Source organism: Heptranchias perlo, chromosome 9, assembly GCF_035084215.1.
Source record: "Heptranchias perlo isolate sHepPer1 chromosome 9, sHepPer1.hap1, whole genome shotgun sequence".
In the NCBI taxonomy this organism is placed as follows: domain Eukaryota; kingdom Metazoa; phylum Chordata; class Chondrichthyes; order Hexanchiformes; family Hexanchidae; genus Heptranchias; species Heptranchias perlo.
Genome location: NC_090333.1, coordinates 16381411 through 16404196, shown reverse-complemented (window position 1 = coordinate 16404196; position 22786 = coordinate 16381411). Strand labels below are relative to the sequence as shown.

General features: G+C 41.4%; 1 protein-coding gene across 3 annotated transcripts in view; it reads left to right on the top strand.

Annotated features, from left to right (window-relative positions):
* znf644b (zinc finger protein 644b) overlaps positions 1–21763 on the top strand; it is a 114644-nt gene extending 92881 nt beyond the window's left edge. For all 3 annotated transcript variants that reach the window (XM_067989909.1, XM_067989910.1, XM_067989911.1), the window contains 4 exons: positions 12605–13216; positions 17006–17128; positions 18984–19086; positions 19449–21763. In XM_067989909.1, the coding sequence (XP_067846010.1) occupies positions 12605–13216; positions 17006–17128; positions 18984–19086; positions 19449–19641 (1031 nt within the window). In that variant the 3' untranslated portion in view covers positions 19642–21763. The remainder of the gene's footprint in view (positions 1–12604; positions 13217–17005; positions 17129–18983; positions 19087–19448) is intronic.
* The last annotated feature ends 1023 nt before the right edge of the window (positions 21764–22786 follow it).

Genomic DNA, 22786 nt, shown 5'->3' with positions numbered 1-22786 from the left:
AGAGAGAAATGCACAAATATATAGTTAACAATGTCAAAAAACAAATGGACAGTAATCGTCAGTAGATCGAAATGATACCTGAAGAACACAAGACAGTCAAGAGTCAGCACAGAAGTACAGTGTATACTGAACTTCTGAGGATCTGATCCCAATAGCTGGAGGGAGACTGGTGTAAAAGGGATGATATATAATTAAATAGAAGATACATATTCCCTCCCTCCTCCCAAAAAGGGGACACACCAAGTTCCTACTGGGAATTGCTCAACCTTGTGAGGAGACTGCGAACCTGCTCCTGAGTTCATACATCTACCAATGACTTTCCTCACAATAACCCACCAAAAGGTATTAGAGGAGTTTCAGCTGATGAATGATCCAACATTGCTTGCAATACTCAGCATCAGTGCCTGGTGCCAGAATATTGGAATGCAGCATTGAATTGCATACGATAACAGATCAATTAACCTGTGTGTCTTGAGATTATAGAGGACCTTCAGAGAACGCTCTGGTAAACTGACAATGGCACTGAGATCTTTTCTGGTCCTGTTGATATATCGATGTCCATTATGGTAGTACCAGGGAACAGGCCTGAAAGATGAGTCTTCCAATTTACTTCTGTCGCCTTCGCCTCTGCGCCCACTTCTTTGGCCAGGAGCCTTCTCTCTCCGCTCCCCTCCCTTTTCTCCTGCCTTCAGAATTCTCATTCCACCTGGACCCCTCCCTCTGGCCTCTTACTCTTGATCTTTTCATTAGGAACTGCTGGTGTGATATCGGCCGTCTCAATTTCTCTACTCCCCTCACTCATTCTAACTCCCCCCACCCGGAACTTGCAGTGCTCCGTGTTCTCAGGTTCAACCCTGACATTGTCATGAAACTTGCTGACAAAGGCGGCGCTGTTTGGTGAACAGATCTCTACCTTGCAGAGGCTGAACGCCAATTCTCCGACACCGCCTCCTACCTCCCCCTAGATCATGAGCCACTGTCTAACATCAAGCCATAGTTTCCAAGACCGTCACTGACCTCGTCTGGAGATCTTCCCTCCATGGCCTCCAACCACTGTCTCCCAACACTGCACAGCCCACTGCTACCCCCTTCCAAAGATCCCTAAACAAGACTGCTCCGGTAGACCCATCGTTTTAGCCTGTTTTTGCCCCACGGAACTTATTTCCTCCTATCTCGACTCTCTCCCTTTGTCCAGTCTCTGCTGACCTACATCTGCGACTCCTGCGACACACTCTGCCACTTCAACGGTTTCCAGTTCCCCGACCCTAACCATATCCTATTCACCATGGACGTCCAGTCCCTCTACATTTCCATCCCCCACCAGGACGGACTACGGGCCCTCCGCTTCTTCCTTGAACGGAGGCCCTACCAGTCCCCATCCACCACCACCCTCCTCTGCCTGGTTGAATTTGTTCTTACAGGTTGAGCAATTTCTCCTTTGACCCCACTCACTTCCTCCAAATTAAAGGTGTCGTTATGGGAACCTGTATGGGTCCTAGCTATTCCTGCCTTTTTGTGCAGTACGTGGAACATTCTTTGTTCCAGTCCTATTCAGATCCTCTCCCTGACCTCTTTTTCCGGTACATTGATGATTGTATTAGTGCTGTTTCCTGCTCTCGTCCCACACTGGAAAATTTCATCAACTTTGCTTCCAATTTCCACCCTTTCCTCGTGGTCCATCTCTGACTCTTCCCTTCTCTTGCTCAACTTCCCCATTTCTGGGGATCGGCAGTCAACCAATATCTACTATAAGCCCACCAACTCCCACAGCTACCTTGATTATACTTCCTCCCACCCCGCTTCCTATGAGGACTCTATTCCCTTCTCCCGGTTTCTCCGTCTCCGTCGCATCTCTTTTGACGATGCCGCCTACCACACCACTGTTTCTGATATGTTTTCCTCAACCAAGGATTCCCCTCCACCATAGTTGACAGGGCTCTCAACCATGTCCGTCCCATTTGTCGTCACCTTCCATCCCACCAGCTTCCACAATCAACGGATTATCCTCCGCCATTTCCGCCACCTCCAGCACGACGCCACCACCAAACACATCTTCCCTTCCCCTTTCAGCATTCTGAAGGGAACATTCCCTCCGCGACACCCTTCCATCACGCCAACAACTGCTCTCCCCCCACGCCCCCCCCCAGCCATGGCACCTTCCCGTGCGAGCTCAGGAGATACAACACCTGCCCTTTCACCTCCTCCCTTCCCACCGTCTAGGGCCCCAAACACTCTTTCCAGGTGAAACAGCAATTTACTTATCGTTCTTTCAATTTAGTATACTATATTCGCTGCTCACTATGCGCTACATTGGGGAGACCAAACGCAGATTGGGTGATCGCTTTGCTGAACACCTCTGTTCAGTCCGCAAGTGTGACCCTGAGCTTCTGGTTGCTTGCCATTTTAATTCCCAGTCCCACTCCCACTCTGTCCTCGGTCTCCTACACTGTTCCAATGAAGCTCGAGGAACAGCACCTCATCTTTCGATTAGACATTTCACAACCTTCTGGACTCAACATTGATTTCAATAACATCAGATCATAACCATTGCTCCCATTTTTTTCGGACAGCAGGTGCTGGTCATGGTTCTGTTGCCATTTGCAGCTCCTCTAGCCCCATCTTTTAGAATCATAGAATGGTTACAGCACAGGAGTAGGCCATTCTGCCCATCAAGCCCATGCTGGCTCTTTGTAAGAGCAATCCAGTTAGTCCCATCCACAGGATGCACTGCAGCAACTTGCCAAGGCTTCTTTGACAGCACCTCCCAAACCCGCGACCTCTACCACCTAGTACAAGGGCAGCAAGCACATGGGAGTAACAATACCTGCACGTTCCCCTCCAAGTCACACACCATCCCGACTTGGAAATATATAGCCGTCGCTGGGTCAAAATCCTGGAACTCCCTACCTAAGCACTGTGGGAGAACCTTCACCACACGGACTGCAGCGGTTCAAGGAGGCGGCTCACCACCACCTTCTTAAGGGCAATTAGGGATGGGCAATAAATGCTGGCCTTGCCAGTGACGCCCATGTCCCATGAACGAATTTTTTAAAAGTCCGGTTCCCCTGCTCTTTCCCTGTAGCCCTGCAAATTTTTTCCCTTCAAGTATTTATCCAATTCCTTTTTGAAAGCTACGATTGAATCTGCTTCCACCACCCTTTCAGGCAGCACATTCCAGATTCTAACTACTTGCTGTGTTTAAAAAAAAGTTTTTCCACATGACACCTTTGGTTCTTTTGCCATTTACCTTAAATCTGTGTCTTCTGGTTCTTGACCCTTCTGCCAATGGGAACAGTTTATCTTTATTTACTTTATCTAAACCCTTCATGATTTTGAACACTTCTATCAAATCTCCTCTCAACCTTCTCTGCTCTAAGGAGAACAACCCCAACTTCTCCAGTCTGTCCACGTAACTGAAGTCCTTCATCCCTGGAACCATTCTAGTAAATCTTTTCTGCACCTTCTCTAAGGCCTTCATATCCTTCCTAAAGTGCGGTGCCCAGAATTGGATACAATGCTCCAGTTGTGGCTGAACCAGTGTTTTATAAATATTCATCATAACTTCCTTGCTTCTGTACTCTATGCCTCTACTTATAAAGCCCAGGATCCCATGCTTTTTTAACCACTTTCTCAACCTGTCCTGCCACCTTCAAAGATTTGTGCACATATACCCCAGGTCTCTCTGTGTCTGCACCCCCTTTAGAATTGTACCATTCAGCGTATATTGCCTCTCCTCGTTCTTCCTGCCAAAATGTATCACTTCGCACTTCTCTGCATTGAATTTCATCTGCCATGTGTCCACCCATTCCACCAGCCTGTCTATTTCCTCTTGAAGTCTGTTATTATCCTCCTCACTGTTTACTACACTTCAAAATTTGCAGGTAATACAAAACTTGGAAGTTGTGCCCTGTACACCCAAATCCAAAAGCAGTGGTCCTAGTACTGACCCCTGGGGCACACCACTGTATACTTTCCTCCAGTCCGAAAAACAACCGTTCACTACTACTCTCTCTGTTTCCTGTCACTTAGCCTGGAGTACTGTGAGCAGTTCTGGGCACCGCACCTTCGGAAGGACATATAGGCCTTGGAGGGAGTGCAGCGTAGGTTTACTAGAATGATACCCGGACTTCAAGGGTTAAGTTACGAGGAGAGATTACACAAATTGGGGTTGTATTCTCTGGAGTTTAGAAGGTTAAGGGGTGATCTGATCGAAGTTTATAAGATATTAAGGGGAACGGATAGGGTGGATAGAGAGAAACTATTTCCGCTGGTTGGGGATTTTAGGAGTAGGGGGCACAGTCTAAAAATTAGAGCCAGACCTTTCAGGAGTGAGATTAGAAAACATTTCTACACACAAAGGTTGGTAGAAGTTTGGAACTCTCTTCCGCAAACGGCAATTGATACTAGCTCAATTGCTAAATTTAAATCTGAGATATTAAAGGATATGGGCCAACGGCAGGTATATGGAGTTAGATCACAGATCAGCCATGATCTTATCAAATGGCGGAGCAGGCACGAGGGGCTGAATGACCTACTCCTGTTCCTATGTTCCTAATAGCCAATTTCGTATCCATGCTGCCACTGCCCCTTTTATTCCACAGGCTTCAATTTTGTTGACAAGTCTATTATGTGGCTCTTTATCAAACGCCTTTTGAAAGTCCATATACACAACATCAACCACTTTGCCTTCTTCAACCCTCTTTGTTACCTCATCAAAAAACTCTATCAAGTTAGTTAAACACGATTTGCCTTTAACAAATCCTTGCTGGCTTTCCTTTATTAATCCACACTTGTCCAAGTGACTAATTTTGTCCCAGTTATCGTTTCTAAAAGTTTCCCCACCACCGAGGTTAAACTGACTGGCCTGTAGTTGCCAGGTTTATCATTGCACCCTTTTTTGAACAAGGGTGTAACATTTGTAATTCTCCAGTCCTCTGGTACCACCCCCATATCTAAGGTTGATTAGAAGATTACCTTTGCAATTTCCACCCTTACGTCCCGCAGAACCATTCGGACCGGGTGACTTATCTACTTTAAGTCCAGCTAGCCTTTCTAGTACCTCCTCTTCATCAATTTTTAGCCCATCCAGTATCTCTACTACCTCCTCTTGTACAGTGACGTTGGCAGCATCTTCTTCCTTGGTAAAGACAGATGCAAAGTATTCATTTAGTACCTCAGCCATATCTTCTGCCTCCATTCGTAGATCTCCTTTTTGGTCCCTAATCAGCCCCACCCCTCCTCTTACTACCTGTTTACTATTTATATGCCTATAGAAGACTGTAGATGCCTATAACCGCCAGTCTATTCTCATATTCTCTCTTTGCCCCTCTTATTTCCTTTTTCACTTCTCCTCTGTACTTTCTATATTCAGCCTGGTTCTCACTTGTATTATCAACCTGACATCTGTCAAAGGCTCCCCTTTTCTGCTTCACCTTACTCTATCTCTTTCGTCATCCAGGGAGCTTTGGCTTTGGTTGCCCTACCTTTCCCCCCTCATGGGAATGTACCTAGACTGTACCTGAACCATCTCTTCTTTAAAGGCCGCCCATTGTTCAGTTACAGCTTTGCCTGCCAATCTTTGATTCTAATTTACCCAGGCCAGATCCGTTCTTAACCCACTTAATATTGGCCCTCCTCCAATTAAGTATTTTTGCTCTAGATTGCTTATTGTCTTTTTCCATAACTAATCTAAACCTTTTGATACTGTGATCACTGACACCAGTCAGACACCAAGAGCTCAATACTGCAGAAAGGCTAGAAAGTGCAGGGGGTGAACTTAAAAAGGAAATTAGGAAAGCAAAGAGAGGGCATGAAAAAATACTGGCAAGTAAAATTAAGGAAAACCCAAAAATGTTTTATAAATACATAAAGAGCAAGAGGATAACTAAGGAAAGAGTAGGGCCTATTGGAGACCAAAAAGCGAACCTATGTGTGGAGGCGGAAGGTGTGGGTATGGATCTTAATGAATACTTTGCGTCTGTCTTCGCAAAAGAGGGGGACGATGCAGAGATTGTAGTTGAGGAGGAGTGTGTAATATTGGATGAGATAAGCATAGTGAGAGAGGAAGTATTAAGGGGTTTAGCATCTTTGAAAGTAGATAAATTGTCAGGCCCAGATGAAATGTATCCCAGGCACTTAAAAGAAGCAAAGGAGGAAATAGTGGAGGCTCTGACCATCATTTTCCAATCCTCCCTGGCTACAGGCGTGGTGCTGGAGGATTGGAAGACTGCAAACGTTGTACCGTTGTTTAAAAAGGGAGAAAATGATAGATCTAGTAACTACAGGCTAGTCAGTCTAACCTCGGTTGTGGGCAAATTATTGGAATTAATTCTGAGGCCCAGTATAAACCGACATTTAGAAAGGCTCAGATTAATCTAGGACAATCAACGTGGATTTGTTAAGGGAACAGCGTGTCTGACCAACTTGATTGAATTTTTTGAGGAGGTAACAAGGAGGGTCGATGAGGGTAGTGCGTTTGATGTAGTGTACATGGATTTTAGCACAGCTTTTGACAAGGTCCCACATGGCAGACTGATCAAAAAAGTAAAAGCCCATGGAATCCAAGGTAAAGTGGCAAATTGGATCCAAAATTGGTTCAGTGGCAGGAAGCAAAGGGTAATGGTCGACCTTTTTTTTTGTGACTGGAAGACTGTTTCCAGTGGGGTTCTGCAGGCTTAGTGCTAGGTCTCTTGCTTTTTGTGATTATATACTAATGATTTAGACTTAAATGTAGGGGGCATGATTAAAAAGTTTGCAGATGATAGAAAAATTGGCTGTTTGGAGGAAAGCTGTAGTCTGCAGGAAGGCATCAATGGACTGGTCAGTTGGGCAGAAAAGTGGCAAATGGAATTCAATCCGGAGAAGTGTGAAGTAATGCATTTGGGGAAGGCACACAAGGTAAGGGAATACACAATAAATGGGAGGATACTGAGAGGTGTAGAAGAAGAGAGGGACCTTGGAGTGCATGTCCACAATCCCTGAAGGACAGGTAGATAAGATGGTTAAGAAGGCATACGGGTTACTTTCTTTTATTAGTCAAGGCATACGGGAGGTTATGCTAGAACTGTACAAAATACTAGTTAGGCCACAGCTTGAGTACTGCGTATAGTTCTGGTCACCACATTACAGAAAAGAGGTGATTGCACTAGAGAGGGTACCGAGGAGATTTACAAGGATTACGAGGACTGAAGAATTTTAGTTATGAGGAAAGATTGGATAGGCTGGGGTTTTTTCTCTTTGGAACAGAGGAGGCTGAGGGGTGATTTAATTGAGGTGTAAAAAAATTGAGGGTCCTAGATAGAGTGGATAGGGAGGATCTATGTACCTTAGCAGAGAGGTCAATAACCAGGGGGCATAGATTTAAAGTGATTGGTAGAAGGATTAGAGGGGAGCTGAGGAAATATTTTTCACCCATAGGGTGATAGGGGTCTGGAACTTACTGCCTGAAAGGGTGGTAGAGGCAGAAACCCTCATCACGTTTAAAAAGTACTTGGATATGCACTTGAAGTGCCATAAACGTACAAGGCTACGGACCAAATGCTGGAAAGTGGGATTAGGCTGGGTAGCTCTTTTTCAAGCTACACAGACACGATGGGCCGAATGGCCTCCTCCTATGCGGTAAATTTTTCTGTGTTTCTATCACTGTTCCCGAAATGTTCCCCCACTGAAACTTGCTCCACTTGACCCATCTCATTCCCCAGAACCAGATCCAGCAATGCCTCTTTCCTCGTTGGGCCGGAAACATATTGATCAAGAAAGTTCTCCAGAATACACTTAAGAAATTCCACCCACTCTTTGCCCTTTATACTATTACTGTCCCAGTCTATATTAGGATAGTTGAAGTTCCCCATTATCACTACTCTATAGTTCTTGCACCTCTCTGTAAATTCCCTGCAGATTTGCTTCTCTATATCCTTCCCACTAATTGGTGGCCTGTAGAATACACCCAGTAGTGTAAGGGCGTCTCCTATTGTTTCTTAACTCTAACCGAATAGATTCTGTTCTTGACCCCTCCAGGACATCCTCTCACTCCAGCGCTGCAATATTCTCCTGATCAAAACTGCCAACCCCCACCCCCCTCCTTTTTTTCCTTCCCTATCTTTCCTGAACACCTTGTATCCAGGAATATTTATTACCCAATCCTGCCCTTTTTTGAGCCGGGTTTCCGTTAACACCATTATACCATATTCCCATGTGGCTATTTGCGCCTGCAGCTCACCAACCTTATTTACCACGCTTCGTGCACTCTAAACTCATCTTAGACCTTATATTCTCTCTTACTCTGATCCCACCTAATACTGTACTATTTCTTACTCTAGTGCTATCTTTCTCTCCCAATCCTTTGTGTACCTAGTTTCTCCTTTCAAATGCTACATCCTGGTGCCCAACCCCCTGCCAAACTAGTTTAAACCATCCTCCACAGCATTAGTGAACCTCCCCACGAGGACATTGGTCCCAGCTTTGTTGGGGTGCAACCCATCCGCTTTGAACAGGTCCCTCTGCCCCAGAACTGGTCCCAATGCCCAAGAACCTGAAGCCTGTCCTGCTGCACCATGTCTCTAGCCATGCATTAACCTGCCTTATCTTCCTATTTCTGTACTCACTAACGTGCGGCACTGGGAGCAATCCAGAGATTACTACCTTTTGAGGTCCTGCTTTTTAACTTCCTCCCTAGTTCCTGAAGCTCTAGCCGTAGGACCTCATCCCTTTTCTTCCCTGTGTCGTCGGTACCCACGTGGACCACGACTTCTGGTTGTTCCCCTTTCCCTCACACGTTCTGCTCCAACTCTGTGATGTCCTTCACCCTGGCACCAGGGAGGCAGCGCACCATGCGGACTCACGCCGATCACACAGAAACGCCTATCTGTCCCCCTGACTATCTAATCCCTATGACTACTGCATTTCTGCACTTCACTGTACCACCCCGAGCAGTCCTTGGCCCCATGCTCAGGACCACATTCTTCATGGTGTCATCATCCTCACTGGTATTCAATGCAGAATACCAGTTTGAGAGTGCCACACACCCAGAAAATTCCTCACTGCCTGTCTCTTCCTACCCTTTCGGGTGGCCACCCACTTGCTATCCTGAACTCTCTGTGGCTGTGAGGTGACCACCTCCTGGAACGTACAATCCAGGAAACCTTCAGCCTCCCTCATGCTCTGCAGTGACTCCAGCCGCCCCTCAAGCTCAGAAACCCTCCGCTTGAGCTCAAGCAACTGGAGGCATTTCCTGCACGTGGCCCTCCAGGACATATGAAACATCCTGAAGTTCCCACATGGCACAGGAATTGTAGGCAATGGGTCTCAGCTGCCCATCCATTATATTTAGAAACCTTTTTTTTTTCTAAACTCCCTTTTAGATACCCTATTATTAATTTACTTACTGTTTACTTATCCCGATTAGCCTACTCTTTTATTCCGGGTCTCACAGCACCTCCTCTCTGTTCACTGTACTTCCCCCTCTACACCTAATTCCCCCTCTCACCAAATTCTCAAGTTCCCACTCAGTTCACAATCCTCTCCATTCGCAGTGCGCTCTGTGCTTCAGCCCTGATGTTTCTTTCCTTGTCCCATTACCACCCTCCTTGCCTTGCACCACCATCCCTTTTGTCATTTAATCACTCCTGCCCTCCATCCTATCAGAGACCTTCCCTTTTGTTCTTTCCTCCCCTCCCCTTCCTCCCCCACTTTTGCCTGGCTCTGTACTTGCTTAAAAATTGTTACATCTTCAACTTCTTCCAGTTCTGACGAAATGTCTTCAACCTGAAATGTTAATTCTGTTTCTTTCTCCGCAGATGCTGCCTGACTTGCTGAGTATTTCTAGCATTTTCTGTTTTTATTGCTGCCAATTTTACCAGTCTTCCCTGTGTACTTTGACAACTTATATGTTTCAACACTAGATATTTGGTTTATTAGGGGCAATTAATATTTTTGGCGATAACTTAAATTAGTAGATGAGACTTCAAAAAGAGGCAGAATATTCCTTTCAGATAAAAAGGAACTGAAAGATGGATAACATTCATGTTCTACCTTTTTATTTACTGCTGAACTATAGCAGTGGAGAGCTATTCTGGCACATAGCAAACCAGAACCATCCAGTAACTAAAAAGAGAACCATGACCTGTAACTCCATTCCATTTTAGAAAAGGTACTTAGAACATAACAAATTTTGAGAACAAGAAAAGTCCATAAAGCTTTACAAGTTTGCTCCTTTTTCATGGATTGATCCCATTTTCAGAAACTTCTCCAATCCATTTGCGTCAATGGCTTTCTCTGCTAACAAATTCCGCAACTCTCTTGCCCTCTGGGAATTTTAACTTCTGTCCCCTATTTGAACACTTTACCATACTGAACAATTTGTCTGGATTAATTTTGTCAGTTTCCTTCATAAAATTCTGCTGCATGCAAATTTGTAGATCTGATTGTTCCTTAACCCGACTACCAAACCAAAAACCCATGCTTTCATTTTGTAAGTTTTTTTTTCCTTTCAGTTTTTTGGAAACTCGTGGTGTTGGAAAACTTCTAAACTTTTTTATGTGCAGCATCACAAATTTTGCAAAGTTCTTAGTTACAGTGCCGCCTTTTTTGTATGGTTTCATTTACTGAGGCTTGCTTCACTTTAGTGCTGGTTGACTTAAGTTTTGACCTCTATTTTGTTGCTGACTGTGGGTTTCAAGACTTGTATTGAAAATAATATGTTTTTCCCTGTGATGGATACTCACCAGCTTGTTTTCTACACAACTTTTTCCTGAGTTCAGTAGAATAACTTGATGTGACCATCTTGTACTGTGGAAGACTGTCCCAACATCATGAGCATTCTAGCAGAGTTTTGCCAAGCTCAGAGGTCCTGAGTACTTCCACCCTTTTAACTTCAGGTTAGATGGAGAATAGACTTGAAGCAAGGATCACTCATAGGAGTTACCATTAAAGGATCCATTGGCTGAATGACATTTAGTTCTTTGCTGATGCATGATTCTAGAGATTGTTAGCAACATCCTGCACAAATCATCCTCCTACAAACACAGAAGTAGGTTGACCTTCCAAGTCCTTGTTCATGGGGAAACTTTTGAGAAGATCCCTTGGGCCTATGATGACAACTAACACAGGCCTTTCCAGGTAAACTTGTTGAAATGTCTTCAGTGGTAAACCCTGAAACTCTTGTGTTGATGACAGCACTGCTCCTTGCATCAAAATCATTATCCATAATGCCACCTGCAGTGTTGGCTCACAAAACATTTTGATGCTAGAGGTTTGGTTAGTTCTTCTGAAGCAGAAGGATTTGTTCAGAGCTTCTGGAGTTGTATCATATCTTTGAGGATGTATGTGGGAAAAGAGTGGAGAGTATGTACACCAGGTGCAAGTCCCTGAGCTTCAGCAGTTATATTTTAGTGTTGTCAGTGTATTCATTTTAAGAAGAAGTACTCTCAGCCATCCCTTCTATCTGTGAAAAGCAGTTGCACAAATGAGATGTTTCCATTTATGACAATGCTGTTATGTAGCATTTGTGTATTAGTATTTTTGTGTTTTCATGTAGTTTTAACTTCAAATATGTATCTGTTACAGTAGCTTGTTTTTGTCTTCATCCGTGACGACATTACTGTCACTTGAATGAACACAGCCATGCTCCTCTGCGTGTCTCAGTTTTTTGCTGCTTTCATAAAGAAAAAAATTAGTCCTAGTGTCAAGTAGCTACAGAGTCAAATTGATGCGCAGAGCTTCAACATATCAAGTTCTTGGAGAGACTGTGAGAAAGGAGGATCAAGCAAGATTGCAACGGTAGTGTCAAAGAAGCACAAGGAAAAATAAATCGTAAGCAGGGAGATGAGAGATTGAAATTCTGGAGGACAGAGAACAAGAAGACTTGGCAGAGTTTCACTGAGATAAGAAATAAGAATGAAATTTGCAAATATAGCAACAGAAGACTGAAAAAATTGTTTTATTAAATTAAAATATAGATCGTAGTACAATTTATTTTCACATATTTGGTGTAACATAGCAAATGGATGCAACCTATTTAAGTAACTCACCATCAAAGTTTGCATTAGCTGTGAATTGTGATGGAAATTGCTAAATAATGTTGAGTAGAGCAAAATTTAAAAAAACACAGACCTGGCACCACTTCAAATCAGCACAGTTTTCTGCACTCAGCTTCTAATAAATTTTGACCCAAAAACTTGTCAAATGTGTTTCATCCACTATCAGGGAAACCTATGGCAACAAAGATCCTTCTGCCATACAAGTTGTGATTTGTTAGCGGTAACCCAGCTGTTTCACGACCAGAATTTTGGCAGTATGTAGTGAATTGTACTTGTCAAACTTTATGTAAAAGAAACTGATTCTCTTCTGTGTATGTTTGAAAAGATATGTTTGGCAATATGTCTTGATACAAATTTATTACTGCCATTTGTTTAATTTATCTGAATCTCTTTTCCAGGTGTTTGATAATTCTATTAAACTAAAATTTAAAAACAGGTATTTATTAACATTATTAATCCAGACTGGTTGGTTAACTGTAATATTTTCATTTCAGAATCCACAGGGATACATTTTTCTACCGTTATATTAATTAGTTTGGGTAACCTTCATTCACATTTTGTCTCAACAGAAGTAAAATCTGGTTCGTCGACTGAGAATACCTGTCCTTTGTGTGGTGGTTGGTTTGACACAAAGGTTGGCCTGTCGAACCATGTCCGCGGTCATTTGAAGAGATTGGGGAAGACTGAGCTGGAAGCGCATAAATCACCACTCAACATTTTGACTGAAATGATGCAGAATGAAGCAGAGGCTGAAAATATTGCAAAATTATTGAGTAGCAAACAATTTAGGTATAAGCCATTTATATCGCAGAAATTTGCAACAAGTGATGGCTTATTCCTTGCTCCAAATGGTATAACTATAAAACTGCAGCAAAATGAATTGAAAACAAAATCCTTCCCCTTACCACAGTCAGGCTTGCATGGCCTCCCAGACCTGCAGCCAAGAAAATATAGTGAGACACGCATACAGTCAAGTTCTCTGATGCAGATTCTTAAGAATAAATTTGGAGAGGAAACATCATCGCTAATAAAAACTCAACCAGGAAGAAGTTATGCTCAAACTGCAAAGAAACGATTGCCAAATCACAGACGTCCCTTTCAGCCGCAGCTCAGCAATTCACTTTTGCAGCCTAGTACATCGTCGCAACCAGTGACAAGTATGGATATAACCTATCAAGCAGGTGAGATGGCTTTGTGTTGTTAAATTATGATGCATGCAGAAGCAAAGGAATTGAGAGGATGGCATATATGATTAAAGATTTTTTTTAAATTTCCATATACTTGCAATAGTCGCAAGCTGTTTAGAATTGATGCGCATTGATGGTCTACTAGTTTTATACATCGTGGTTAATACCAAAGACTTCTCAGGAGATAATTATGTGAAGCATGAGAACGTGACCTTGGTATTTGACCATGTGCTATTCAAAGACGAGGGTTCGATTTTCAACGGCCGCTCTCCCATTTCATGGCTCTGAGACCCATAAAATCGGTCATGGTCTTGCCCATCCGTTCCCTGCCAGAAATGTGCCCGACGCCATTTTGGGCCTGTCCTCCTTTTACCCATCCAGTTGGACAATCGGCGGACTCCTATTTAATAATGCAAATTGAGGTCCTGCATTTATTTAAGGACCCAGATGCCATTAGCAACAGCTCTAGCGTCCTAGGCTGGGATGTCATTAAGGCTGGAAGAGGAAGAGGAGGAGCAGCAGCTTGCAAGAGTCCAGAGTCCCACAGCTGCAGAAAGAGGTAGATCGAGGTAAACTCACAGGCGGTCTTGGCCCACTTGGGTGTGCAGGCCAAGAACTTCATACCTGCAGTTCAAGCAGCGTGCGAGTAGTCTCTGCTTTACTAGTAAGGCCATCAGGAGCTATGTCATTTGCTGCAGCTTAGAACCGGGTCATGTGAGTGGGTAAGAAGGTGGCAGATGGAGTATAATGTGGGGAAATGTGAGGTTATTCACTTTAGAAAAGAAAAACAGAATATTTTTTAAACGGTGAGAAACTATTAAATGTTGGTGTTCAGAGAGTGTCCTTGTACAAGAAACACAAAAAGTTAGTATGCAGGTACAGCAAGCAATTAGGAAGGCAAATGGCATGTTGGCCTTTATTGCAAGAGGGTTGGAGTACAAGAGTAAGGAAGTCTTACTACAGTTGTACAGGGCATTGGTGAGACCTCACCTGGAGTACTGCGTACAGTTTTGGTTTCCTTATCTAAGGAAGGATATACTTGCCTTAGAGGCGATGCAATGAAGGTTCACTAGATTAATTCCTGGAATGAGAGGGTTGTCCTATGAAGAGAGGTTGAGTAGAATGGGCCTATATTCTCTGGAGTTTAGAAGAATGAGAGGTGATCTCATTGAAACATATAAGATTATGAGGGGGCTTGACAGGGTAGATGCTGAGAGATTGTTTCCCCTGGCTAAAGAGTCTAGAACTAGGGGACATAATCCCAGGATATGGGGTTGGCCATTCAAGACTGAGATGAGGAATTTCTTCACGCAGAGGGTTGTGAATCTTTGGAACTCTCTACCTCAGAGGGCTGTGGATGCTGAGTCATTGAATATATTCAAGGTTGAGATGGATAGATTTTTGGACTCTAGGGGAATCAAGAGATATGGGGATTGGGCGGGAAAGTGGAGTTGAGGTTGAAGATCAGCCATGATCTGATTGAATGGCGGAGCAGGCTCGAGGGGCCGTATGGCCTGCTCCTATTTCTTACGTTCTTATGTCTCGCCCGTCCTTGCCTGTGGCTGAAAAATCACTTGCCCTGAAATTTTATGCCTGAGAGTCATTTTTATGCAGCAGGTGACATTTGCAACATTGGCCTATCAGTTATGCATGTCAACACCAAGCAGGGATCGATGCGCTATTTGCCTGAGCCAATGACTTCATCATCTTCCCTACGGAGGCCATGAAGCAGGAAGACAGGGCTTCCCCCAGATGCAGTGCATCATCGACTGCACATATAGCCTTGCGTGCTCCAACACGAAACCCTGCAGTATATGTCAACAGGAAGGGCTTCCAATTGCAAGTACACTCTAAACAAACTCTGCGCATGGGGGAGGTGATACTTTTAATTGCTGCTGTTACAGCAAAATGGTGCAAGACTATGCTGACAATATAAAAAAAACTATGAACGGAAGTCTAAGCAGCCCGGGTCAGTCTTTAAACATTTTATGACACTACTTCCAGGTCTTAAGGTGCTACATTGCGAGCGTTCACACGCCCTGCCGTCTTGGACCATTGCTGTCTGGCATGGTACCCTTCTCCCACCTGCAGGGAAGAGGATTTTCTTCCACCTGGTGACATCCTCCACTAGGACCTCCAGAGCACTGTGGGAGAACTGGGGTGCTCCAGCAGTAGTCATGTTATTCCAATGCTGACAACAGCACCAACAGTGGAGCTCCACAGTGCAAACTGCACCTTCCCTTTAAGAGATACAGACCAGCTTTAAATAGCATTGGTCCCACCTGAATCCTTGTCTCCACCCCCATGTGTGAGTTGTCCAAATATGAGCGATTTGTGCTGTCAGCTTTCCTATCATTTGAAATGAGGGACAAACCTGAAAATAGTTTCTGCCTCATAAAGGTCATCAAGCGAGCGGCGTGGCCATCCCCACCCACTTCTCGCCTGTTGTGAGTGAAACTTGAAATTTGTTCCTGAGATGTTAAAAGTATTTAGTCTTATTTTTGTATTTTTACATAATTTGTTGAATTTTATGTGATTACTTTTGAAGAATACTGTAATTGAAAAAAGACAATCCTACCATATTTGTTCCATGTCTGCTTAACACATTAACCCATCAGGTTTTTGTAATCCCTTACAGTGGTTTCAACAAATTAATTAGTTTCTCAATTTCATACTGTGTTTTTGGATTTACCTAAAATAGCATACTACATACTTTAATCACAACAAGCTAAACAACTATCTTAGATTTCTTGATTATAGCTTCCATATTAAAAAAAAATTGTAGTAATAATAGGTACATGGATCACTAATTGAAAAATTTAAATGACACTATACAAATCTTTGTTCATACTGTAGCTATGATTTGTTTCTACAATTGCTTAGGTGCTTGTCCATTCTTCTTTTGTTCAATGCAGTCTGTTTTTTTGAGCAGAGGCACAGAATTACAAATCATTAGCTTTCATTATTGACTGCACATGCAAAGTGATGACTGTACAAAAGCACTAATTTAAGTGTTGTATTTAACAGCTGTTCACCAGTCTGTTTTTTTGTACCACCTTACCTCCCATGCCTTCATCAGCTATTTCACGTAATGTGCAAGAGCCATTTACAGTCTCATCATTCACTGAACAGCTTTTCACAATACTGGAGTAAACACTGGATTTACAACTTTGTCTATACTTTGGTTTAGTCCTGCTTGTCTTCCAGTGTGATGAATGCTTTCGAAGTCTTCCTGTGCAATCCAGTGTTTTATGATGGATCATTTATTAGTCCCTTTGTTTATGTGTCCTGCCATCACAGCACGTGTACTGAGCCAGTATCAAAACTTGTAAGTGATTGTGAATAGACATTGGGTGTATTTATAATTCATTAATCCCTATTATCGTTCGAATATTGAGACTTTTAATCACTTTTCTCATCAGGAGCATTAGCCTTAAGTATAATGGGAATTGCAGCTGTATTTACTAGGTGTTTTTAGAGAATATTAATTTAGGAGTTTAAAGCTGACGTTTGTGAAATGAGAAAGAAAGACATAGTTAATATTTTAGTAGCTAACAGAGAAGCTATAAGATGTAATCTTAATACTGAATGTTTGATCATATGCAGAAATACTTTCAAAGATTTATAGTCTTGTATATTATTTTACACATGCTGAGGTTCACTTGGATAGGAGTGTTTGCAGTCTTCCGAAAGCATTAATTGATCTTGCTGACTAAAAATAAAAATCAATCTACATTAACCTAGCTGTAACTCAGAAATTATTATTTCCATTCTTGACAAAAGGACATCCTGTGAAATTAAGAACTTGTGTCCATTGCCATGCAACCTTTACAAGTGCAGTTAGCCTGGCAAACCATCTCAGAGTCTATGCAAGAAGAAAGCAAGCTGGTGATCTGACTGGCACACGTGAGTCTTCATTTTTATTCTCTAATTCTTGGATATGTTTTAAATACAGGATATAAAACACTTTTAAATGAACAGTAACATATCTAAAATATATTATGTCAGCATTGATTCCTTGCCTTGTTGGTAACGTCTTAAATAGTTAATTTTGACTCTTATAGTAAATCTGCATACATTAACTGGCATAATAAAGGGAACTCCTTCCATCTGAGGTAGATAATCAAAATTGTTAGATAATTGTGAGTTGTGATAGCCCCACTCGATCTAGCCTTATGATCTTACCCCACCCCATCACCTCTGACCCAAACATACAGACACTTGCAGCCCAGGGTAGATAAAAAGACTTGACCCAATGTGAATCCCAACCTTTCCTGATCTCACATTGTGGCCCAGTGCACATAAAGTTTGCAGCGAAATGCATGTAAAAGACCTGGCTTGAAGTTGTGGCCCAGCAATTAATTATGAGTTTCAATTCAAAACTTTGACTTCCATTTGGATCCATGGAAGGTGGATAATTGCAACTCTACTGTAATATGAAATCTTTTCGTTTTGGTAGTTACACTCAGAGCAAACATCATGTTGCCGTAGTTATCCTGAAGCATCAAGTTTTCAGTTATGAGTTTTTAAGAACTCTTGTTCATACCAATGTTTGGGTATTTAAGAAATAAAATGTGAAACAAAACAAAGCAATAACTGGAAACAAAATTATATTAGAAACTGATGACATAGTACAGATAACATTATCGGTATATTAGACATATCGGTTAAACTAGAAGCTGCTGCTATGTTTTATCTTTAAAAATTATTCTGCAATGAAGTTTATTCTGTTTATTGCAATGAAATAGTTTTATCAGTGCAAACAAGTTGTGTATTGAAATGATTTTCTTTTATTGTGAATAATACTTAAGATTATTTATAATATTTGTAATTTTAATTGATCTTTTCTCTAGACTTCAAGATTTGCTTTTGTTTTTTTTTAAAAAACCTCTGCAATTATGCAATGAAATTAGACAAAACATGCAGTAGTATTGTCATGATCATAGGTTTTCCAGTAGATGGTGTAGTAAATATCCTTGGTGTGTTTGTCTTCCACCAAGTAATCTAATTTTCTCCCCTCGTCTCCTGAAGACAGTGAGACTCATGCTGGGTGTAGTTCCATGGTTAATGACTGCCCTCTGGCAGCTCAACCATGTGATGCTGTTCATGTGTGAATCTAGTGAGTCATAGTAGGCTATTCTTTCATGTGGATCATCACAATTGAGCCCAATCATGTCCTCACCCGACACCCGCATATTTTCCAGAGGGTTCACTGGACAGCAGTGAGAAGTGGCACTCTACCTGATTTTTGTATTTTTCCTGCCATCATCTGGGGGCAGTGAAGCCAGTTGCTGCGCTGACACCATCCTAGCTGACAACATTTGGGTCAGTACAAACGAGAGGTCAACCTTGGGACCTTCCATATGCACATTTATATGGTTTAGTACCACATATGTTGCATTTACCCTCTGAGCCAGTGAAGCACGATGTTATTATCTTTAATAGGATAAGTAGATTAGAAATTTTTGAATAACCAAGATGCTTAGGCATACTTCTTGAGAGCTGTTTTCTGAGGAATTATTGTGAATCCTAACAACTGGTTAAATTTCTTTAGTGTTTTTATGTGCAATTAAATATTTTTTAATTGTACAAATTTGGTAACTGATAGACCAATTCTTTTCGAAGCATCTGTTAATAATGCCAAATTATTCATTCAGTAATATAAATTTAATAGAGACTGACTAAATAAGGTATATTCTGTTTAAATGTGTTATTGTTTGCATAGAGGATAAAAACTATTCCTAAAGCTATCTTTTTCCAGCTTTTGACTGCAAGCAAAAGAGGTCACGTTCACGGTCAGGGACCAAAAAGAAGTCTTCCCTATTTGTTCCTTCTCTTGATGATGCTTATGTACTCAAATGCAGGTAAACAGTTTACAGTGCTGCTTCAGACTCAATTTGCTGATTAAAATTTGTTACATTACATCTTTATAGTAATATTGCCAAATAACAATTTGAAGACTGTTTTAGATTAAAAGTTTTTAGTTTCATAAAGTATTCTCAAGAAATGTGAGAAATTAAACTTTGTATGACTGGTCCCTTTCCATCACTTGCCATGCAGCTTAGTAAGTGATTTGTATTTTTTTTCTGACTTAATCTTACTGGATATTATTTTCCACAGTTTGTGGTCCTGAATTTTAAAAGTCATAGTAGTAGTAGAAAAAAAATCAGCATAAATATAATTGTGCTAAATTCATCATAACAATGTTTTTATTGCTTATCTGCAGGTTCTGTGATCTGGTCTTCCGAGGTCCACTTTCTGTCCAAGAAGATTGGATCAAGCACTTGCAGCGGCATGTTGTTAATGCGAATCTTCCTCGCACTGGTGCTGGAATGGTGGAAATCTCATTGCCATCAAAAGAAAGTTTCCCAGTAACTGAATCGTCTTTCTCTCTGCTAATGGCACAGGCAGCTTCCTAAAATTTTCTGAATTGCGATGAATTAATCTGCTGTAAATTTGATGTGGTGTTTTGCCATAAGCGCCTAGTAAAAAGTACATTCTGCCCTCCCATTACAAGGCTTAATAGATCAGTGCAACAATATAAGCTATTTATAACCTTGAAATTAATTGAAAAGGCTTGATTTCCTTAAAAGCGCAAATAATTATGCATATATTCAGAATTGTAAATCAATAAATAGATCACCAGCAGTCAGTCAGCATTAGGAACTCGGTATTTAAATTTGTCACAATTTTGTCAAAGCTGTAGATACTATGAAGAACATATTTTACAGTAGCTATTGCTAGATATTTACATAAGCAGCTAGTCAGATGTTTCCCTAATCATTTCAGAAAGATAGTCCTTTTGCCTGAGGAACCTTATGGCAGCAGGAAATGAAGCATACAATTTCACTGACACATTTACGAACACTATTCTAACTTCCAATTTAGTAAGGAAGCAACATTCTTGTTTACCATTGTGTATAACAACTGTGGATAGTTATCTTTGGTTGCAGAAGAAGTGATTTGGCTGTATAATTTTGAAAAAACTCAGCAGTCCCCAACATAAACTTGCACAGGATCTTATTCACTTACCATTACATAAAATACAGTTTTCTATATGCTTGTCGTACTGTACTTTTAGGGAATGAAAACAAGAACTAAATTAATTATTCTAATATGTAATTCCATCCCTGCCCTCATTTTTCTCCCATTGCAAACTGCTTGCAGATATACGTCCTTTTCTAGCCAGGAGGGCAAAATGGCCGAGCTGTAGACTTCTTCCACAGCCACCATCAGTGCTGCCCTGTGATTGGCTGTAGGAGGCAAGATTCAAGTGAGGAGAGCAGGACATTTTTCATTTAGAATGCCATCTGTCAAAGTGACAGGAAGAATGAAAACTTGTCCAATTGAAGCAAGTGTGTTAGTGATCGGCTACTCTGGGATTCATACTTAACCTCACTGAATGTTGAGCACGCAACCACTTCAACTCCCAGGCCACTTCAAAAATATGGAGAAATTAACACTGGTAGTATTGTAAAGCATGATGCATACGGTGTTCTCTTGCAAAAACTCAGAATGCAACCAGTCTAAAAATACATTTAGTGCACGGTTCAACATTGATTTTTGACAACTAGCAGTTTTCTACTGGCCTAGAACCTCCTTAGCGTGCTTTTTAAGTAGAAATATTATTTACATATTTTGTTCTCCATTTATTTCTGATTTTGATTTCGTTGGTTTTGTTGAAATTGAAATCTGTAGATGGCTACTTGCTATTAAGCAATTGCTAGTAATTATAGTTCTATAATAATACATTTAACAAATCAGTAGCAAATTTGCTAGTAGCCAGCACCATTTTTGAATATGGTAGTGTGTAGATAGTTCCCCAAGTCTAGTGATTACTGTATTGCTGTACATTTAGCATACTAATTGTTTTAGAATTGTCATGTTCTTAGAAACAGACCTTTAAATATAAATTTTGTTCCTGACAAAGGTTAATATTCACCTTCCTGAGGACAACTCAACAAAATGTATGTACTTGTCTTTTACTAGGTATAGCGTGTACAGAAATATCAGGGTGCATTGCTATTGAGATGGATATTATTGGATTTTATATTTGTATTTTCTAAAATAGGCTGAAATAGTATTTAACCAGTTGAGTTATTTGGAGAAATAGGTTTACAAGTACTAATTCAGTGTAGCTCTTGATTTTCTAAAAGTAATTCCTCCTGCCTAACTTTTTTTTCTGAGCTCCCTATATTTCAGTAATTGGATAATGTAAAATTATATTTTTTCTGTACAATTTTATCTAACTGTAAAGGAAAGCATGTCCTTTACAACTCAAGAGGTCTCCGTACAGTTATGAGTTTTCCGAAATTTCACTGCTGTATCCTTTAGGCATTTTAATGAAATTGGTGATACATAGTGCAAGCTCTTTAATTACTGTGTATGGAACAAGTACACTAGTACATGATATCAAGTGCTCAGACGTGATTGTGCACGCTCATATTTGTAAGTAAACTGTGTAAACACTATGTGAAAATGTGCTATTACTACAAGTCTACTTATCTAGTGGCAGAAATAAAATGTACAGTCATACATTAACGATGGTTGGAAGTCTTGTGTCCTTATTGTCCAGGAGTTACTGTGTTCAGTAATGTGATATTAATAAATATGTCTACTCAAGTGATATGGTCTAACTGTTAGTAGTGTCTGTTAAAAATGCTGCGAGATCAGTTTACAAACATGAATATGAGAATTATGTAACTATGCTGTCCCTTGATTCTTGAGGTTTTTTATTTTGCAATTCTGCTAATTCTTAACCTCTTTATAAGTTAATTACAGGATGTAGATTGTTGAGACAGACAAAGTGGGCTCTGATATCACTTGATATGATGGTTCAAATATAATGCCAACAAATCCCATCAAGTTTTTCTAATTTTTATATTATGAGGATAACTTGCCCTCCATTGAGGCCATGAATCCTCCTTTTACCCCCTCCACATGATAGAGTCATAGAGTTATACAGCACGGATAGAGGCCCTTCGGCCCATCGTGTCCGCGCCGGCCATCAAGCCCAGTCTAATCTAATCCCATATTCCAGCATTTGGTCCGTAGCCTTGTATGCTGTGGCATTTCAAGTGCTCATCCAAATGCTTCTTGAATGTTGTGAGGGTTCCTGCCTCCACAACCCTCTCAGGCAGTGAGTTCCAGACTCCAACCACCCTCTGGGTGAAAAAGTTCTTTCTCAAATCCCCTCTAAACCTCCCGCCTTTTACCTTGAATCTATGCCCCCTTGTTATAGAACCCTCAACGAAGGGAAAAAGCTCCTTAGTATCCATCCTATCTATGCCCCTCATAATTTTGTACACCTCAATCATGTCCCCCCTCAGCCTCCTCTGCTCCAAGGAAAACAAACCCAATCTTCCCAGTCTCTCTTCATAGCTGAAGCGCTCCAGCCCTGGTAACATCCTGGTGAATCTCCTCTGCACCCTCTCCAAAGCGATCACATCCTTCCTGTAGTGTGGCGACCAGAACTGCACACAGTACTCCAGCTGTGGCCTAACCAGTGTTTTATACAGCTCCATCATAACCTCCTTGCTCTTATATTCTATGCCTCGGCTAATA